The 19,537-nt window shown below is 40.7% G+C and overlaps 1 protein-coding gene across 6 annotated transcripts; it reads right to left on the bottom strand.

Annotated features, from left to right (window-relative positions):
• Positions 1-458: 458 nt before the first annotated feature.
• On the bottom strand, positions 459-19,466 carry LOC118214215 (ETS-related transcription factor Elf-1-like). Of its 6 annotated transcripts, none has more exons than XM_035393938.1 (9): positions 18,998-19,466; positions 12,724-13,063; positions 9,702-9,870; positions 7,063-7,161; positions 5,321-5,470; positions 4,890-4,967; positions 4,121-4,313; positions 3,356-3,868; positions 459-2,680 (listed from the first exon to the last, which is right to left on the bottom strand). In XM_035393938.1, exons 2-9 carry the CDS (start codon positions 12,793-12,795, stop codon positions 2,173-2,175), a joined length of 1,782 nt encoding a protein of 593 aa, XP_035249829.1. In that variant the 5' UTR covers positions 12,796-13,063; positions 18,998-19,466; the 3' UTR covers positions 459-2,172. The 6 variants fall into 6 exon arrangements, with proteins under 6 accessions (XP_035249829.1, XP_035249831.1, XP_035249832.1 ...); XM_035393940.1 differs by having other exon boundaries at positions 4,890-4,961; XM_035393941.1 differs by having other exon boundaries at positions 5,321-5,449.
• Between the last annotated feature and the right edge of the window lie 71 nt (positions 19,467-19,537).

Raw genomic sequence — 19,537 nt, 5'->3', positions numbered from 1 at the left:
GTAGACTACTGAAAGTAGTTAAAACCGTGTAAAACCTTTTTTTAATACACATAGTATTTCACTAGAATCCACCTGTTCGCTGACCATTTACTCATTTGGCAGATAATTTCACACCATATTCAATATAACATATTACATCATATCACATATAACACCTTTCCACTTACATATCTGTAGTGTTGTGAGGTGAAAGGTCTGAAGAAATCAGATATCAGTAAGATATTTGTTTTTCTAAATTATACATTTTTGCGATTTAAAGTCTTGTAAAAGTTCCCAGTGGAGTTCTTTCCACATAGCTTGAGGGGATCAGGTTTACTTATGGTTTAAATGGTTGTATTGGTTTGTAATTTTTATAAAAAATATTTTGAGTTCCAAAGGAGCTACGAAATTGCTCCTAAAATCAATAATCACTACACTAACACAATATGTAGACAAAAATGTGACAATTATTTTATCAAGTTAACCTTTTATTTCATAAATACAAATGAATTTCAGATTTTCTCCATTTATAATTGTTGTAAAAACTGTATAAAACAAAAACACAATTTGTAGCAAACTATATCCATTAAAAATTTACTGTACAGTATTTACATTGCTTCAACATACACATCTCAAAGGGCACATCAAGTATTTATGTTTCAGCTATATCAAAATAATCCACACATCTCAAAAGCAAATCTGGAAGGAAAAACAAACATTAGAAAAATACATTGGAAAATGAATGCTAAAATGATTCATCTCATCAACCAGTAGACAAAATATTTAATTTGTGGCCTTGCATTCTGAGCTATAAAGGTTTATTTAAAACACTTGAATTCAAAATCACGTACATACACAAACACACAAAGATACAAGGGGTTTATACTTAAATTATTGTCCAATTTACACCTAAACCCTGTATTTATGGCTGATAGTGAATGCAATAATTAGATACACATAGAAGTTCATGTAAATTCACAAACCTGCAGCCTCATGCGACAAAACATGAACAGAACCAGCTCTGTATTTGACTTTCGGCAGATTGTGAACATTCTTCACAAAAGAGACATATCCAAGTTGTATTTGCACATTTCAGCATTATAATTGATGAATGCCAGCTGTCCTGAAACTTTACACCCTCTTACATGACTAACATTAAATTAATTTGATGAAACACCTCCAAATAGCAATGGATTTACGTTATCTCAAGTGAAATATGATCCTCCCAACAAACAACATAGATAAGAAAATGAATTTTGTTGAGTACAACATGGCAGTGCCAACAACAAACCATAAAAAATGCTTCATTTTAAGTCATATGACAAGCAAGAGAACAAATGTTTTGGTAGAAAAACATCATGTGCTTTTATTTAATCAGATTGTCAAGCAAACAAATGGTAACACAAATGCTTTGATCTTAAGTCAGACACAAGAAACTGAAAACTGTACACAAGATAGAGGGTAGAGAGCAAACTGTGCATCAGGCAACATACCACAGGACATTTCTTCCATTTCCACTGCTCTTGAGTGGACTGGAACAATATCCATACAAATTATTATCAAAAATATGTATTTTTACGGGTATTACACATATTGTCACAGTGTGTTTGTAATGTTTGGTAATATGCAGTTATCCTCTAACACATAAGGAAATGAACCATACGTAAAATGTGGCCATCTGTAAAAAATCCTCAATAGCTTGATGGAACCAGAGATTCACATCCTGACATGTTGCTCATGACCTGCTGTTCCATTATTTGACCACAAAGAAATGGTTCCCCCATACAGTTGGGTATGTGTTGATTCAAGAAAAATTTTGTCTTGAATAGCCATAAAATTGACAAGAAAGCATTTGTGTGTGCGGTGCTGGGTGTGAGTGTGTGCACGCAATGTGATTTTGAATGAGATTTGCCAATATACAGTCATAAGGCTGCAGACAACACCCCCGCGAGAGACTAGCTCAGCGATTTGGCTTTTGGAGGGCCAGAGGATGAGATTATTTAAATGATCCTGTTTCACTGCATAAGCTGAGCCCTCTTTAGCGTGACGGTGGTACAAACTGCAACAACACAGAATCAGCCATGTAGCAAATCTCTGCCAGGATCAGAGATGAGCACCCATTGGGTAGAACTGGAAAGGGCAGTGCAGGGGGGAAGGGGAGAGTTGGTTGCAAACCCATGTCCCCGGTTGGGCTCAGGACTCAAGCTCCTTGTGGTTGGGGTCGAAGCCCACCCAGGAGTCATTGAGGACGACCACGCTGAAGTGTTCCAGCTTCATATCCGGATGGCTCTCCAGATCCATTTCCTCCACGTCCTCCATCACCACCTGCTTGCTCTCTGGCGCTGTGACGACCGACGCTATAACTGTACCAGGGGGCTGGGTCACCAGCTGCTGCCCGCCCCCTGGAAGCGTCACCACGGAGGTAGCCCCACCCACCAATGGGGAAGGGAGCGTGGACAGGAGCTGCGTGTCCGTGCACACCACTTGTTGGCCTGCAACCTCATTGCAGGGGACAGTCTCCATCAATAAGGTAACCGTCTGGGAGGACGGAATCGTTTGTAGGAAGTACTTGGGATGGACTGTAGTCATGGAAACATTCTGGCCGTCTACGGTGGTGGTCAGAGGAACGGCCTGGAGCATGAGGGACTGTATGGACTGGTCTTCAGCCAGAGTCAGGGTGGTGGGTTCTGCAGCTGAAACTCTGAAAAGGAGAACAGGAAGTGAAAGAAAGGTCAGGAAAATAAACTTCTCTGGCCCTGAATTATGATCTGAGTCAAAGATTATGAAACAGGTGACCCTTAGATAAAAGGAAATATCCTACAAATTACTGACTAATAACTATCCATTGCCAAAATTATGAACAAAATTATTTCATACTATTGCACATTTTGGCTAAAACAAGTAAGACAATTCTTAAGAATCTGCAGTAGTGTTTTCAGATTTTCCCATTTTACCACCGTCTAAAGAGTTAATACACTTAATGCATGTTTTTGAACTCTTTTTTTAGGTCTGGTTTCATAGTGACTCAATAGTTTCCCAGAGGTCCTGAAACAATAGAACAGGGCTTGTTTCCTTATTTCCCCAGTCTATAATATGAAACTGAATCTGTGCAGTTTCCAAGTTCCTCTACTTGGATTGTGTGTATCTGGCTATAAGAATTTCAACATTTACTCACATCACCAACATTTGCCTTTAAGACACACTGGCTGTCTGAAAACAAAGATACCGTTGCTACTCTATTGTCAAATCCATTACATGTGGAAATTCAAGTATTATATCAAAACACATTTAATAATTCTGTACTAATAACATGAATACCTGTATATCATAGTACTCTCATTCTATAATCACCATTCACCACTCGCTATTACTGTACCTAAAAGGCTCAACTGGCACCCCCTGCTGGCTGGCCCCTGTTGCCTCTCTCTCCTGCACACTCTGCAGGTTCTCCAGCAGCTGCACAGTTCTGAACACGGATCCGGTCTGACCCGGCTGCAGCGACTGGATGTTCTGCAGCGTCCGCAGCATCTCAGCCGAGACGATGGGCAGGTGCTGCTGCTGGATCAGGCCCAGGGGTCTCACTGCTCTGGTGGTGCTGCCACCGTCGCCCTCCGGTGGCCGGAGGACTGTGCCGGGCTGAGCCACAGTTGAGCCAGGGTTTCCTTCAGTTCGTTTGGCCCTCTGCTTCCCTCCTCCTCGATTCGAAGGTTTCGGGGCAGGGTGGGGCGGGGAGGGGTTCTCTGACAATGTTTTCTCCTCAAACAAGTGATCATGTTCAACCAACAGATCGTCTGTGTCGATCCCCACCAGACTTTTGGCCATCTCTGTGAACTGGTACACCAACCTCTGGCCTTCTACTTTGGCCAGGATCCCACGCTGGTAGTAGTACCTGCCATGGCAAAATAAATCAATTAATAAACAGATTCAACAAGACTGATTCCTGTTTGCAACATGATACAGTCTTATTCACATGCAAGTCTTACTTCATAAAACTTTAACATCAACTCCTGTAAAACTCAAGGGAGTGGCTCATAATTGCAAGTGGGCTTGTAAAATTGGGGAGGCACAATTTGGGATTAATCATTCTTTTTTTCAGAAGATGAGGATGATGATGCTGTCGAATATGAGGTTAGCGACTCACCTCAGTGCTCGGCCCATGGTCTCATAGTTCATGTCTGGCTTGTTTTTGTGTTTGCCCCACAGGCGTGACACGGCCTTGGAGTCCACCAGCTTGAAGATGCCCTTCTCCTGATGGGTCCATTTGATGTACTTCGGACAGGTGGCCTTGTCCTGCAACAGAGCCATCAGGAACTCCCATAGGTACATCTGGTGTCCTGTTTGCAGGGGACCAGGCAGAAAGAATCAGTTACCTTATGTAATAGACAGATATCCAACAGGTACAGTTGAGCTGTGTTTAACAAGGCGTGTGTTCAGTGAACTATGTTCACTGCTAACAGCTGTCATTGAAAGATTTAAAATGTACATTACAATTACTTTACCAGTTGCTGAGATTACAAGCTACAAGTGTCCTGATGGGACCTGATTTGTCTTGTTATGGATATTTATTAAGGGGATGTGGTCAAAACTGAGAAGACTGATCTTCAGCCACCTCGTTCCTTTTGACGAGCTCAGTAAATTATTTTATAGCTATTCAATTGTGTACATGCATTAATGCTTTCCCTTCATGCCATTTAAAATTACATGAAAATATGTGTATTGCAGCAAATTTGGATTTTGTTGGTCAATTCGGATGTTTATTTAACCTTATTACAAGTCACACAGGAAGACGGCATTACCTAAATAATGCAGATGCAATTCATGTAAGTTCACGCAAACGTTTTGTTCTATCCACATAAGACATAACCAGTTTTGCTTCCAACTCTTTCACACAGTGAGCAGTCACATTGTACCTTTTCCCAGCCTGTTTCTCTTTTTCATAATGAAGTCAGGAGCTGGGGACTGGGATTCAGGCCGCTTCCTCACTGCGACTTTCACAGAAGAACACATATTTAACAACAGCGCATAGAATATACAAAAGAAATTATAACCCAACAAACTGCTACCATGGCTTTCAGAGTTTACGTGTAAAACGTATGACTTTCACACAGCAGATATGATTTTACATAGCAGTACAATAAAAAGACTATCTCAAATATTTAATGCATCTTCTTTCAGAGTAGGGTAATCTAATATTTAAAAGTAAGTGTGCTTAGTTATCAGTTTACAGTTTGATGATACAGATACTAAGCTTAAACATACAGCACATGGTGGGTAATAAACATGCCAGCATTTCCTCAATATTTCTCCTCCTTTATTTATGCCACTTCTCTGCGCGCACTACCTTTCTTCTTTGATATGTGGGTCACTCCCTCAGCCCCAGAATCGGTCTGGATATGGTCGTGGAGAAATCCACTTGCAGAGTGTGACATGGAGGTGACCGGGGAGCTCGCAGTCCGCACAAACACATCAGCTGCAGGTGAACAGACCAATACTGTGGGTTATGGGGGCAAATAAACACAGGAATGAGTGCGAGAACGCAAGCAGACTTCCTTAAAACTGTATTAAAATCCTCAATGGAAGAATAAACTATAAACCAGGACTTTGTCTTCTCATTGCTAATGTTCAATTAGCAAAATACATAAATGTGTACCACCCACCATGATAACAGTTCATTTGTCATGAACAATATTCATTTGTCTCAATGATGTGTATTTTTTTGCTGATAAAAAGATTAGGAAGGCCACAGAACCACAGTTCCAGCTGACACTGTCTGGAGACTAGACAATCTACCACCTGTCCAGGCAGGTTCTAGCCCCTTGGATCTTCGACAACTCCGACTTACGCACACTTGGAGGTCAAGTTAACAATTACAATGTTCTTTGCCTATCTATTTTCTTTAATCGCCCTCTGTTTTAGTTTAACGTGCTAAGCAGTAGAGCATGTTAAAATAGCTGACTGAGGTACGTGATTAAAATTTGAGAGTATGTGTTCACTTACTCTCAAATTTCAATCACCTACCTCAATCTGCTTTGAACTTTGTACTTGTTCATATCTATACATACAAGTGAAGCTTACACAAAGCAATGACTGTGGATGAGGTTGTCTGCATCAGAAGCCAACGTGGCATGGATCTGGTGTGGACTGGATACATTTGCTGAGACCAAGGACCACAATGGAAATAAGTCTGTGACTTTTTGTGCTATCCTTGATAATTTTAGGATGCATGACTTGCTGTAACATGTATTTTAATAATTGTCAAATAAACTAAACTAAACTAAAAACCTGCCGCAGCATCGCTTCGCAATTTATCTATATTCTATATTTTGGGCTTGCTACACAAAACAGTGAAGTGTTTGTACATATACAGTACACTTGCTCTAAAATGCTGGAAGTATATGGTCTGACATGAACTGCTTGCATGTATCACCGCTTTGATGTATTTAGTGTATCCTTGCTCCCACCAGTAATGGTGTAGAACAGCACATACAGTATTTTAATACATAACTAATATACCGAAGAACAAGTCTTTTAATTTCAATACTGCCCTGGCAGAAAAGAAATTACATTTCCAGGAAAAAAAGGCAGTGAGTTTCTATGTGATTTTGTGGAGGACAGGGTGACTTTGAAAATGCACATCAGAATGCTGATCAAATAAAAGCCTAGATGTGAAGGGGAGAAGAGCAATTACCGCTGGTGAGATGCAAATATAGGAAGCTGAATCAAAACTTTAAACTGATGCTCCCAGCTCAGTGTTTGCAACAAGGGTTTTAGGACACCAAAAGATTATGTTCACAGCACTAAAACAGCAGATTATGATTGCTGATGAAATCCTTACCACTATTGCACTTGCTGTTCAATACATGGGATGATATTGGGCGATTTATATCTAAAGTATAAATTGTTCACCTTTATGATTGCACTGATTTTTCAAAAGCAGACTCCAGTCATTTTCATTATTTGACGTGAATAATGGTAACCGTCATGAGAAAGTTTCAGCAAAATTAATAAATGTAATGTAATGACACAAGACAATGAGAGTGCAAATCAATTGCACGTTATAATTTTTTTACTCCAAACACTCACGAAGGCGTCTTTCATCAGAATGGTCAGGCGAGTCCATGTGCAACAGCGCCTCCGCAACTTCTATGGCGTCCTCGTTGTCATCCTTATACGAAGCCTCCACTAGAATGAAGAACAGTGCGTTATTGAAAGGTACAAGTACAACCGAGAACAGCAACAACTGGGACAAAAAAATTTGTGTTTTGAATAAGAACATACAGTGCTAACAGTAAATAAATATGCTACCTGCCACCCAAAACCACTTTTTGCGAAGGAAAACATTGCTCTCGTGCAGTGTAAAATCTGATTTGCTGCACATGTCAGCAGCAGCACTGCGGTGGAACTTTTGTAGCATACGCGCAAAACTGACGGGCACTTACACTCCCACCTAATAAGAACTGACAGCAGGCGAAATCGATTTATTATTTTTTTGCAAGAGCCGAAGGGGCACCCGCCAAACAGCCATTTTCACACAATAATTAACGTCTGTGGACGCTATATTTTGGGACGCTTAACTTAAACGTCAGCAGCCCACAGATTTGGTGTCCGAACTATAGATATTTTTGTTTTAACTTTCATGCAACTTTGACTTTGTAACTTATGTAACTTCCATTGCAAGCAACATGATTGCCTACTACATGTTCGATAGGTAGCTAATTTACCACTGTGGCAAACGCCAGTAATGCTGTTTTGAGTTGGTAAACGCTGAATTAAACAAGGACAAGATACACCGTTAAGTAGTAGTTACCTGCTTTAATTAGTAGATCCATTTCAAATCCCTTGGTTAACTGATGTTGCAAGTTTCTAAAACACTTATGTAGTTACCTAAATGTATTTAGATAAAAAACGAAAGACACTTCTCCGAGATAAAGCTTTCACGTTCTGACTTGGCGTAAGATAACATGGTTGTTCGCTTAAAAATAATTTTGCAAACAGAGTAGCCTACTCATGCACTCGCTGCGTACTGGCAACATTGCACCGAACGGTATCTAGCAGTCTATTAACCTAGCTAGCTAATTAATTTCAGTTCACGTAAGGTTTACATTGAAAGTTCACAGTACAGTTAAAAGTGATGGATTCGTATGTTCGCCTTCATTTCCGGTATAGTCGGCCCATGTACTGAAGCAGAAGAGGCGGAGTCCGGAAAACCGAAACAATACTCCAGCTATTTCCAACCAACTCAGCAGCCAGTCAGGGAAATTGAGGAGGTGGTTTCCATGGGTGTGGTTAAGTTGTGGTCACGTTATGGGGCATTTGATTGGATGTCATGAAAACCATTTCAAATTCTGTTGTTGACCGCAGTTATGATTTGTAGAGATCCACTTGTACAGTATTGGATCTCTTAGATTTCACTTTTTAAATTAAAACGACGACATTATAAAAACGCATTAAATTACGCAAAATGTATAATATATACTGCATACTGTATTTAAAAAAAATGTTTTTATTTATTTAAAACTATTTGCTTTCTTATTTATCCGACCTTGTTTGTCTGCTGTTTGTTGTTGCACCACTTTCTCTACTCCTGCCGTTTACCCTAATTTTTATCTTGATTTTAGTTTTGTCCTTAGGTCTTATATGTTTTTTTTATATCCTTCAATCACCCTGTTTTTTATGTCTTTTTATGTACAGCACATTGTGTTGCGCCCGCTGTCGGAAATGTGCTTTATAAATAAAGTTTGATTGATTGATTGATTGATTGATTGATTGATTGATTAATCTAAAGGGTGAATATTTAGGCTAGTTTATGTATTGGTTATTAGATAAACTGGTGGCAGCTAATATGTAACAATATTAGGCTGAAGACACGCAGAAATACGTCAGGTATTATGCATTTAGATGAACACAATGTATGCCATTCACACGCGGATGAACATGGCACACAGATAATTTCTCTTTACATTTTACTCATATTAATCTTTATTTGAGTAAAGATGTGGTCTGTGTCACTGGCTTTGTAAAGATGATATTTTTGTGGCTACCTCAGATTTGAGGTAGTACTTTAGGATTTTAACAAGACTAAAGGTTTATCTAATGGTTACGAACACACTGATATTTTTAGGGTAAAAATTATTCTTATGTTGAAATCATGAGATATGTTATTTCAGGATTTTAAAATGTGACATGAGATATGAGAAATGTTGATGACAAAAATAACCTTTCTTCATATAATGACCAAAACCATGGAACCTCCTTTCTCTAAGCATGTGCCTGTGTGGTTTAGATCACGGTGTATGATGGAGTATCAGTTACTGCTGATATTATTGCAGATAGTGCAGACAAACTGAACTTTCAGAAATTCACAGAAATTTCCAGATCATTTTTCTGAGGCTCTTAAGTAGGTGGAAAGTACCAAAAAATATTAAATAGTTATTATACACCATGCCAACATATGAAATACTTTCAAGCAGGTGAAATTTCGATTTTTAATACTTTCACTTCCTGGATTTCTGTATATTGTTGGTTTGTAGAATGCATTCTATTGGTTATTATTCCTTGTAATATATACCAATAATAGACTGGGGCTGAGGCTCACTTGTATGGCAATAGAAAATAAAAATGGCAAATGAAAACTCATCAGAGAGACCTGATGAATCAGCACATCTAAAATCCAGAGAAAAATGTGAGGGTGGGGAATATTGTGTTCTATTAGGAGGAGTTACCTGTGATGCTGACATCCTCTCCCACCACCAGCTCCCTTGCCATCTCCATGGAGGCAGGGTGGAGAACCTCTGCGGCTGTCCGCTCACATGAAAGACCAGAATAGTCCAGAACATGGGCCCCCGGCACCTGCTCCACAATCACGGCAGGGAAGGCCAGGGAGTCATCCAGCTACAAGAGGGACAGGGATATCATTTATTTATTCATTTATGCATTTATGTGTGAACAGAACAGATTGAAGTGGCAGTGATGGCTTCATTTCTGACCTTTGACGTGAGTGTTCGTGTTTTGATGTAACAAAGTGTGATCCTGCTTCGAGAATAAGTACGACCATTTTAGTTTTTAAAAACTGAGAACGCTGCAGTACCATGCCAATTTTTTGTTGTCAATTTTATTCCCTCCCAACATTTTATTAATTAGTATTTTTGTATGATTTTCATACATTTAAAATATTTAGAATGTTTTAATAATAAAAACATTTAAATAAATAAAAAATCAGTCAGGAGTTCAGATTGACTTCATATTTTGTGTCAATCTCTTTCCCTCCCCTGAAGCACACAAAACTGACCTCCCATTAGTACTCTGAAAGAGCCCACATGACCTCAGGCACTGACTACCAGAACACTGATCTCAGATCAGCACTGCACAGGGTATTAGCAAAAGAGGAAGTGATGTAAAATGCAACCTTGAAACAAGGTAACCTTAGAACAATCCTTACACTCAAGGCAATGGAAAAAAAGAGTTATACAATCAGCAAATAGACTGTGGCTGTTTTAGCTGACAGAATGTGGAAGAGCAGGCTTTATACTTCCTGTTCCTGTCTTTTTGCTTGCTTGTGTACAGCTCAATATCCTCACTGTTTCTCTACATTCATTCTTTGTGGTGGTTTAGCCCAAGACTGGTGTGTAGTCTAAATGGGTTGACAGCGAATGTTTGGCATTTTTGAAGTTCCAGCAGGCACATATATACAGTACATGTTCACATACATACAATGCTGCAAGCTCAGACATCCACTGCTGAAACACCAATATATATGTATACTTTACAGATCTTCACACAAATGTAGATGTACATACTTTGATCTTGTACCTACACTATTGATGCACTCAAAGCCACGTGTATGCTTAGCACTCACAATTACTGCTGACATTTTTCACATTTTATACATTATATATATATATATATATATATTATATGTCTCTCTAAATTTAATTTAGTGTACTTTTTCATTTTTGTCTTGCAGAGAAAAAACTTACATTTTGGTGTGTGCCTCTGTGTGTGTACGTGTATGTGTGTGTGTGTGTGTGCGTGCATACGTGAACACATGCACACTTGCAATGGAAGACAAGTCTGCCAGATAAGGTGACACCCTCGCACACTAATGGGTGTGCATGCTTCTGTTTGAACAGCGTGACTTCAGGCACCCTGGCCTTAGTCTGCTGGTCTTGCTTTGTTTCCTGTGATTACGAAAGGACATGTTTACAATCACTTGATTGAGAATGCAGGCAGGCGCTCACTTCAGTTTGATAGTTTGCCGGGTCATTTTGAGGTTGGAGGTTCCATATTGATGGAAATTCACATGAGAAGTTAAAAATAGAAATCTAATTAGTTTTTTATTCCTTGAGCTTGTTAACAATATCCCCGATGTTGCCTCAAAGTGTTACTGATGGTATTACATGTACAGTATATTTTAATATATTATTAAATACGGTCTGATACAAGCACATTTCGGCTTCCTGTATTGAATGCTTTATAGTGAATGCCTGATACATGGCTGTTGAGCTTCAGTATGTAGGGCATGCATTTTTAGTTTTCATGTGCTGCAAAAACACTATAAAACTATTCCTGCACGGTAAAAAGAGTCATTTGATGGTGCATCGCCCCAAAAGGCCTTATATTTGCTTCAGAGGTACTTTGATGAACTTAACGTATCACACCATGAAGCAATCCAGAGCAGACATTAAATCTGCTATATACACCATGTGTGAAAGTACTTTTCACCTGTAACACTGCCCCTGGCAGACAGCAACCTTTACAGAACCACAGTGTAGCATGAGCAGTGATGCTGCTCACTTTCAAATCTACTTTCAAGTCACTCTGCTTTGCTTTGGATCTGGTGTGTGTTACAGAAATATATTTTTTTTAATTAATAAATGAAAATAAAAAACAAAACAGCAAATGACAACTGACAATGGCACTCACAGAACTCTGGAATCTGCCCCTGAAGTGTAACACAGATCATCCCAAGGTTAGTCCAAGGGGCTATGCTTACTTTTGGAGGGAAGGAGAACTTTTAGAGCCTTTCCCTCCTGCCAGGTGTCAATGCACAGTAGCAGAGACCTCTGCTGTATTGGAGTTAGGTACAGTTGGCTACTGTATGAATCTGTGATGTCATTCTCAGGGCAGAGATCATTGGATACCCTGAAGCCTTTCTCCCTCTGGTGAGTGAGTATGAAAACAGGCAGAGTGCAATAACAAGCCACGCTCCTGGCTGATAATACGGGGAATGACACTGGAAAACCCAGGATATCCCCCTGGGTTCGTCTCCATGGCACCGAGCAGACTGTGAATATCAGTAACCGTGCGCACACGCACTGGCGCTACTGCACTGTATTTGATTATAACTGCTTGTTACCAAGAACACAGGACTACAAAATAACATCAACAGGCCATTCAGCCAATCTAAACTTGCCATTTTCCAACAAAATAGAGAGTATCCAGCCCTGCACTGGGACTCTGCCCCTAATGTCTCTGCCTCTATACTACACATCTTGTGAAGCTGCTCCACACATCAGAAACTGTGTCAAACATAAGCCTTGCCATTTGTGCGGAATTTATCTTTAGCCAATTTCCACCCATGCCCCTTTGTTCATGTGAGAAAAAAAACAAATTTCCTGGACCCAACTAACTTTATTTTCCCAGCTTCTTGTCTTTTAGTGAAGTCCTGCTCCTGCTGTGGACTGATAGCTGTGAGAACCTGTTGCCTGTATAATGATGGTGTTTGAGCGTGGGTCAGTAACCTACCTGTTGCTCGCTGTCCATGCACGTGCTGGCAAACTCGAAGACGATCTCCCCCTGCCCGACTGCAGTGGCCATGCTGATGCTGTCCCCCTGGGGGATTAGCGTTTCATGTCAGGACACTTGTCTCTGTTTCACTATTTTCAGTTTCTGTTCGCCCACACAGGGACCCCTGTGTCCAATCCCTCTGCGTTCCAGGTCTCACTGAAAAGCGCGGGCAAAAAAAAAATCCAAAAATAAATCCTTCAAGACACTGAGTTTGAACAGTTGTGTGCCATCTTCGCCAGACTGGGCCCAGAACGCGTGGTGAGTTGAGGAAGAGGATGGACGAAGAACTATTCCAGACCTGAAAATGTAGAAAGGGAAGAAAAAGAAAAACGTTTCACTTTCTTTCTCTCTCTCACTTAGAACTCACTATCCTGTGAACAACAGCGGCATTCTGCCAGGAGAAGCCCTCCCCAAGAGCAAAGCAACAGGCTGTCGCTTAGCCCAGATCACATGAGATCTGCAGCTGAGGACGATGTTCCAAACAGCCGTAAGGGCGAGCCCAGCTTCTTGGAGAGAGAAAGCCTGTTTAATGGTGCGCCTGTTTGGGAAGAAGACTCTCCCCCCTCCCCCCAACTCTTCTGTGGGTGTTCCTGAGCTGCTGTGGGGGTCTGAGGGGCTCTGTGTACGAGCATCCCCCCCCCCCCACCAAACCCCCCAGGCCGCGTGCGCTCTCTGGCCCGCCCGCCTCCTTATCTCCAGCTCGCAGCTGAACACTGGGGAGGAAGGAAGCTGGCCCGACCGCGTCGCGGCAAACAAGAGCGCGCTGAACACACAGCTGCGGCTCAGAAACCCGGCAGCAGCGCCGCGCAGCCAGAAACAAACGGCTGCTTTCACAACGGAAACGCCGCACAGCGAGACCAGCGCCTGCCGCTCCTATAGCTGCCTTTTCAGTTTCTGCGCTCCATGATTCCACCTCACTGTCTGAACGAGGACTTGACTCTTTGATTTCATTCAACTGTTTTCTATGTTTAAAAAATTGAGGCGATACAAAACCTTTCTCATGGAGAATGGAAACAGGACATATTCACTTTTTTTATGATCACCAAACATTGTTGGGATAGTTACAGAACTCCATAATGTTGATAAACTGATTTTTATCCTGTTATATACTGTAGAGCAAATACTAAAATAATAAAAATACTAAAATGTCAATCTTAAAGCTTGCTTCCACATGCCTGATAAATGCTCCTGCCCAGAAACCACACAAACAAGTAGTGAATCAGAGTTTACAGTGCATTACATTCACTTCCTCTTCTCAAAAAACAGCTCTGTGCTCATGCAATGTCATCAGGATTCAAATAAAAACACATTTCCATGGCTTTCTGTGACTCTCCGCCTAAAATGCATAAGCAAGAGTACTGTCAGTTTAAATGTAAATGATAAAGGTTTCGTGTTCTGTTTTACTGATATTGTTCCTTGATTACATCCAGCAAGTAAGAAAGCCAGTTCAAGACATCCTGGTGATAAATTCTCTGTCATAAAAAGGCATCCTGACATTCGACTGCAGATCTGAACCACTTCCACGCACTTCCTCAAAGCGAGCACAGATGCGTGAAAGTAGGCGGTCTGTTCACCGGCTCTGGCGTAGGTAAACAGGTTAGATTATCTCCTCGGTTTGCCCTTTGGAACAGCGGTGTTTGCGGTGGGAAGCACCCCCCGTACCTGGCTCCTTCTTCAGTCCCTCGCTCATTTATCGCCCATTCTCACTCTCCAAGCAGGCAGCATTTGGGCAGGAGAGAGGCAGCTGCTTTGGTTAGAACTAGAAAATCCTGTTACGCATACTGTCTTTGCATCCCTCCCCCTTCCCCCCGCCCCCTCTCCCTTACCTCACCATTCCCGCCCCGGTGTCCAATTACACCGCATTCACACAGCAACCGCAGGTTGCCAACCAACCCGACAGTCAACGGCATACCTGAGACTCCTGTGCACACCTTTTACCCGCATCATGCACAACCCCCACCCCTGCCATCTGATTTCTCTCCTCATTGGCTGTAAACAAGCCAGAACATGTTTGTTTTTTTGCCACGCATGCAACATGCACTCTCCATTGGATGGAGTAGATCCCCTACATGTTACAACTGAACCAATAATAAACAAGTGCTGCATTGTGCACTAGGAGAAAAACAACCTTTTTTTTCTTGGTGACCGATTTTCTGGAAGTAGTGGTGGGGGGGGGCTTGCATGCGTGCATGCTGGGAAGGCAAACAGAGGTGCGCCTGAGGGCAACTTCAGCAATCTCATCAGGGCTTTAAAACATGAGTTTAGACTACCAAGTTCAATGAACTCCTGGATTCCACTAATGACCTGGTTGTAGACTTATAGACTATTCCTCGATCGCTGATACTGTGTTAGTGATGTTCCCAGACATCAGTGGTCTTGTAACCTAAAGGTCACAGGTTCGATTCCCCGGTTGGACACTGCCCTTGTACCCTTGAGCAAGGTACTTAACCTGCATCGCTCCAGTATATATCCAGCTGTATAACTGGATTAAATGCAAGTCGCTCTGGATAAGAGCGTCTGCTAAATACCTGTAATGTAATGTAAATATGAGCTCACTGCTGATTTTGGTGCCATTGATCCCTACTGTCTGTCCCTACAGTCAACCCTCCCTGTCCATGATGTTGTGTGAATAGTCTGGACTTCCGAACTCACTCAGGACATCACCCCTGGTCTTTTTCAGAATATTCTGCTGTCTGTTGGTTTTTTAATTTTATTCTTTGCACATTTCTGGGATTACCTTTTGGAGAGACAAGCTGTGGTTTGGCATCTTCTTTTCATTTCTTTTGTGACTGCAGTGTGTCTATGTCTGTAACATAGTTTTTTTTAAGGTAGTCAACATTCGTCTTCAGATTAGACATTGCATACATTGCATTGTTGTAATTAATATCAATCTCTCTGATAATTGATATTCAATTCAATTAAATTTTATTTGTATAGCACTTTTAACAAAGGAGCTTTGTCACAAAGCAGCTTTACAGAGAACCAGCCCCCAAAGAGTAAGCCTAGGGCAACAGTGGCAAGGAAAAACTTCCTGACTGATAGCAGTAAGAAACCTTGAGCAGAACCGTACTCAGAGGGGGAACCCATCTGCCGTGGGCAGGCACCGGTTTGTTATGGAAACTTTGATAATGAAATAAAATTTATTTCACATGTAGGATAAGTGAGGGTTTTAACTGTTGATACATTTGTGTTCGGTATTCAGAGTGCTGAACATTAAATGACGGTGTTAGCTGCTAAAACTGCTTGATTCAGAAATTAAACATATTTTATCCTGACTTCCCAGACAGCAAACATGATTAAACCTAACAAATAAATTTAGATTTTCCTTCTGCATTGTTTACAGCCTATTTACAACTCAATTGTGTGGAATTTTAGTTTTTCTTAATTTATGGGTTTCCCATCAACAATTTAGAAATGTGGAGAAGAAAGTTATCTGAGGTCTTTCCAGCTTGTAGAAAGACAGATCGATAGTTTACTTATAGATTTATTTATTTAGGAAATTAGATTGTACCCACAGTGCCAAAGTTTTTGTCCAAGGCTTCCTGCCGTTTCATAAACCAGCACATACACATTTCAAGCTTCTGCATTTCCCGGCCTCGTGTCTGTTTTGCAACAGAAACCGGAAGGCACATGTGAGCATCATGCTAGCTTTAGCACATTAGCATTCTGAAAAACAATACGGCCTATAACTGTGCCATGTATCGACAGCATGTTCCACAACTCCATTCATTCTTTCAGAATATGAACGGTCTTACTAAAATAATGCAGTTTCAACACACATCTTGAACTGGCCCAAACCAGGCTGAATGGTCTGATGTCTCCACTTTCTTAAATTTTACTTTGTTTTGCACAATAATGTCACTGCTGCAAATGACTACTCCCTTAAAATCGAGATGAAAATACATTCATTCCATTCAATAAATTCAAACCACATTCCATTTGATCAGATTTGGCGACACTTAACAGTTGGTACTTAACAGCTAGGCAGATTCTGAGTGGGTGAGATAGCCTGGAATTTTCAAGGCAAAGTTAACCCAACTATAGTGCAGTATGGCCGAAAGTCAGGCTAGGCTAATCATTTATCTATTAAAATTTCTTGTTTTGAACAGCACCCCCAAAATTTGAAAAACAGAACATGTATTGCAGAACACCTCAAACCTGATATTAAGCAGGAAAGTCTCTTTAAATGTTTTGACATTCATCTGACTTCCTGTAGTAATCTATGGACTCTTTCTGTTAATATTATCAGGCATGATAATTCTTGAAAGCATTTTTTAAGGGAGTCGAGCTTTGCCCTGACAAGTAAATGCTTTTTAAAAAATCAGACAGGAAGCAGAGCCAAATTCACGGAAAACCCATCTGTCAAAGATGTGCAGGCTACTATCTGTGATGAATTTTTCTTAAAAAAAAATCTTCACAGTAACACCATTCCTTAGTGGTACTGTCTGAACAAGATTAGTCTTCTTCCTCTCTTTTATACTAATAACCACGTTTGTTTATTTTACCATATTATTGCCATAACTTGTAATATCAATATTAATACTGGGTGTGTATTATTCCTGCATTGATTTTTTCGTGTGAAGAAAGTTTTACAAATATTCAGATTTCTTCAGAAAGAACTGGGTATCAATAACGACATTTACATATTTTACTTCTCTACAATCAACCAATATACAACTAACTATTACTACAATCATTAGATATGTTGGTATTAGTTGTAAAGTTGTTTAATTAGTTACCAGGAGTCACCAAATTAAACAGGAGCCAGAATGTTTAACAGTGTGACGACGTAGCCTAGCCACATTAACAAGGTGCCATTCACTTACAGTAAGTTGTTCATGACAAAAGGCTTGCTTTTGCGTGGGCTGCAAGGAAGTGGAAGATAACTTCTCCTTCTCCTCCCCCCTTATTAGTGTAGTATTTAGCGACATTCAGAGCCTTCAAACGTAACTTGTGTGTGCGTTTGCATATCGGCATCCTCATGTTTTCCCCAGCAGTCGGCCATTTGCACAGTATTTCAGGTAGAAATGTCAGGAAACTACACACACAACGGTACATAGGATTGGTTTACATGTAACACTGCCTCCTCCGATAATATCCATCATGTACAAACACAAGTGGCCAACAGCCATTTCAGCAAAGTGTGTGATTTTCCATTCATCTCATGATTTTGGGCTATTGTACTGAGCCTTTTTATAATAGAGCCATAAGTGGTCAGACACACTGCCCTGAATGGTCTGCATTTTACTCTGTTTCAAAACCACGAAGCATCTCCACAACCCAGTCGGAAACAATGTGTGCACATGAATGCGTTTTCACTGTGTGTGACTGTTGTGTGTTTGTCTATCTGTCTATGAAAATGCAAACAGCACATGTATTTTTGAGATAATGGCTCCTATTGATTAGCTGGCCTGAAAAAATGAATAAATTTATGCAAAAATCCTCTGGTTGCATGCAAATGACCAAATCTGCACAACGAAAGAGCCATAAAGCAGCTCATTTCAGCTTGGCACGCTTTTTACCTCGGTAAGAGTGAGCAAGAATCCAGTCACGCACTGTTGATTGCTTCAATATTCCACTAAATCATATTCAATTACACTGTATATTCCTGAAATATCAGTTATGGTCTATATTTACATTTTTTATATTTTGCTGTCCAGAAAACGGTTGTACTAATCTAGTTTACTATGCAGATTAGAGTTAACATTTTACAGTGGTGAGGCAGTCACTTAAAACATCGGTGATAACAATAGCAATCATTAAAACTGAATAAATAGGTCAAGACACTTAGACACAGCAAATGATACAAATCCAACACACAAAGAATACTGTTAGAAGTGCTACACTTGTTCCTCCATATATGCCCCTCATCTCTACAACTGGAGTGTCACTGGAGTAACGGGGAAGCACTTTGACCTTTGTGACCAGGAGCTACCTCACACAGACCCTACCTCCACAGTTTTGCTCATGTCTGTAGTACAGAGAGAGTAGCACCACCCAACACAAGGTTCACAAAGCACCAGCTTCGTAACATTTGTTGTAAAGCAACTCCCTCACCTGAAAACCAGTCATTGTCAAACGACAAGTAACTCAAACTACTTTCACTCTCAGCTGACTGCGACTGACGGTGTTCACAACACGCCCCAAAGTGTAGCTTCTGATATATTTTTTCAACATATACTTAAGACATTTCATCCGCATCTGTTGATACTGAGCAAAAAACATACGGTACCTTCGGTTTGTCTGAGGTTGGCGGAGCTCTGGAAATGCCAGTGAAGCTGGGTAAAATGGCCACGGCTCTTTGGGGAAGTCTTTATGAGTCATGGGGTGCATTCTGTAAAGCCACACCCATATCTGCTGTGGATGTGTGTAAATCAGCCTGTTAGCGCTCTGCTCCGCACACCTGGGAACTGGTCTTTCAGTAAGGGACAAAGGTAGGGCTTTTATCTACGCAGGGAGGAAGGCAAACACGCAGACACAGCAGCACACGTCACAGAACTGCGATCACCTGTACACTTTATCTCAGACTCATGCACACAATTGTCCTAAAACTGCTTGTCCATTCGCCTGATCTTTTTTCAGTTCCTGCTTACATTTCCTCTGATAAACATGTTCTAATCTGTCATGCCAGGTTAATCTTCTATTTATAAATAAAGGCGCAGGAAACGACAACTACATGAATTTAGACATTTTAGTCTTCCTAGTTATTGAGTCACAGCAGACTTGTTAACAATTCAAGTGGTTACTGGACAAGCACTTGAATGAATGTGAT

The sequence above is a fragment of the Anguilla anguilla genome, chromosome 15 (assembly GCF_013347855.1).
Source record: "Anguilla anguilla isolate fAngAng1 chromosome 15, fAngAng1.pri, whole genome shotgun sequence".
Lineage (NCBI taxonomy): Eukaryota > Metazoa > Chordata > Actinopteri > Anguilliformes > Anguillidae > Anguilla > Anguilla anguilla.
The sequence above is the reverse complement of the archived record's forward strand: the minus strand, read 5'-3'. Positions and strand labels throughout refer to the sequence as shown.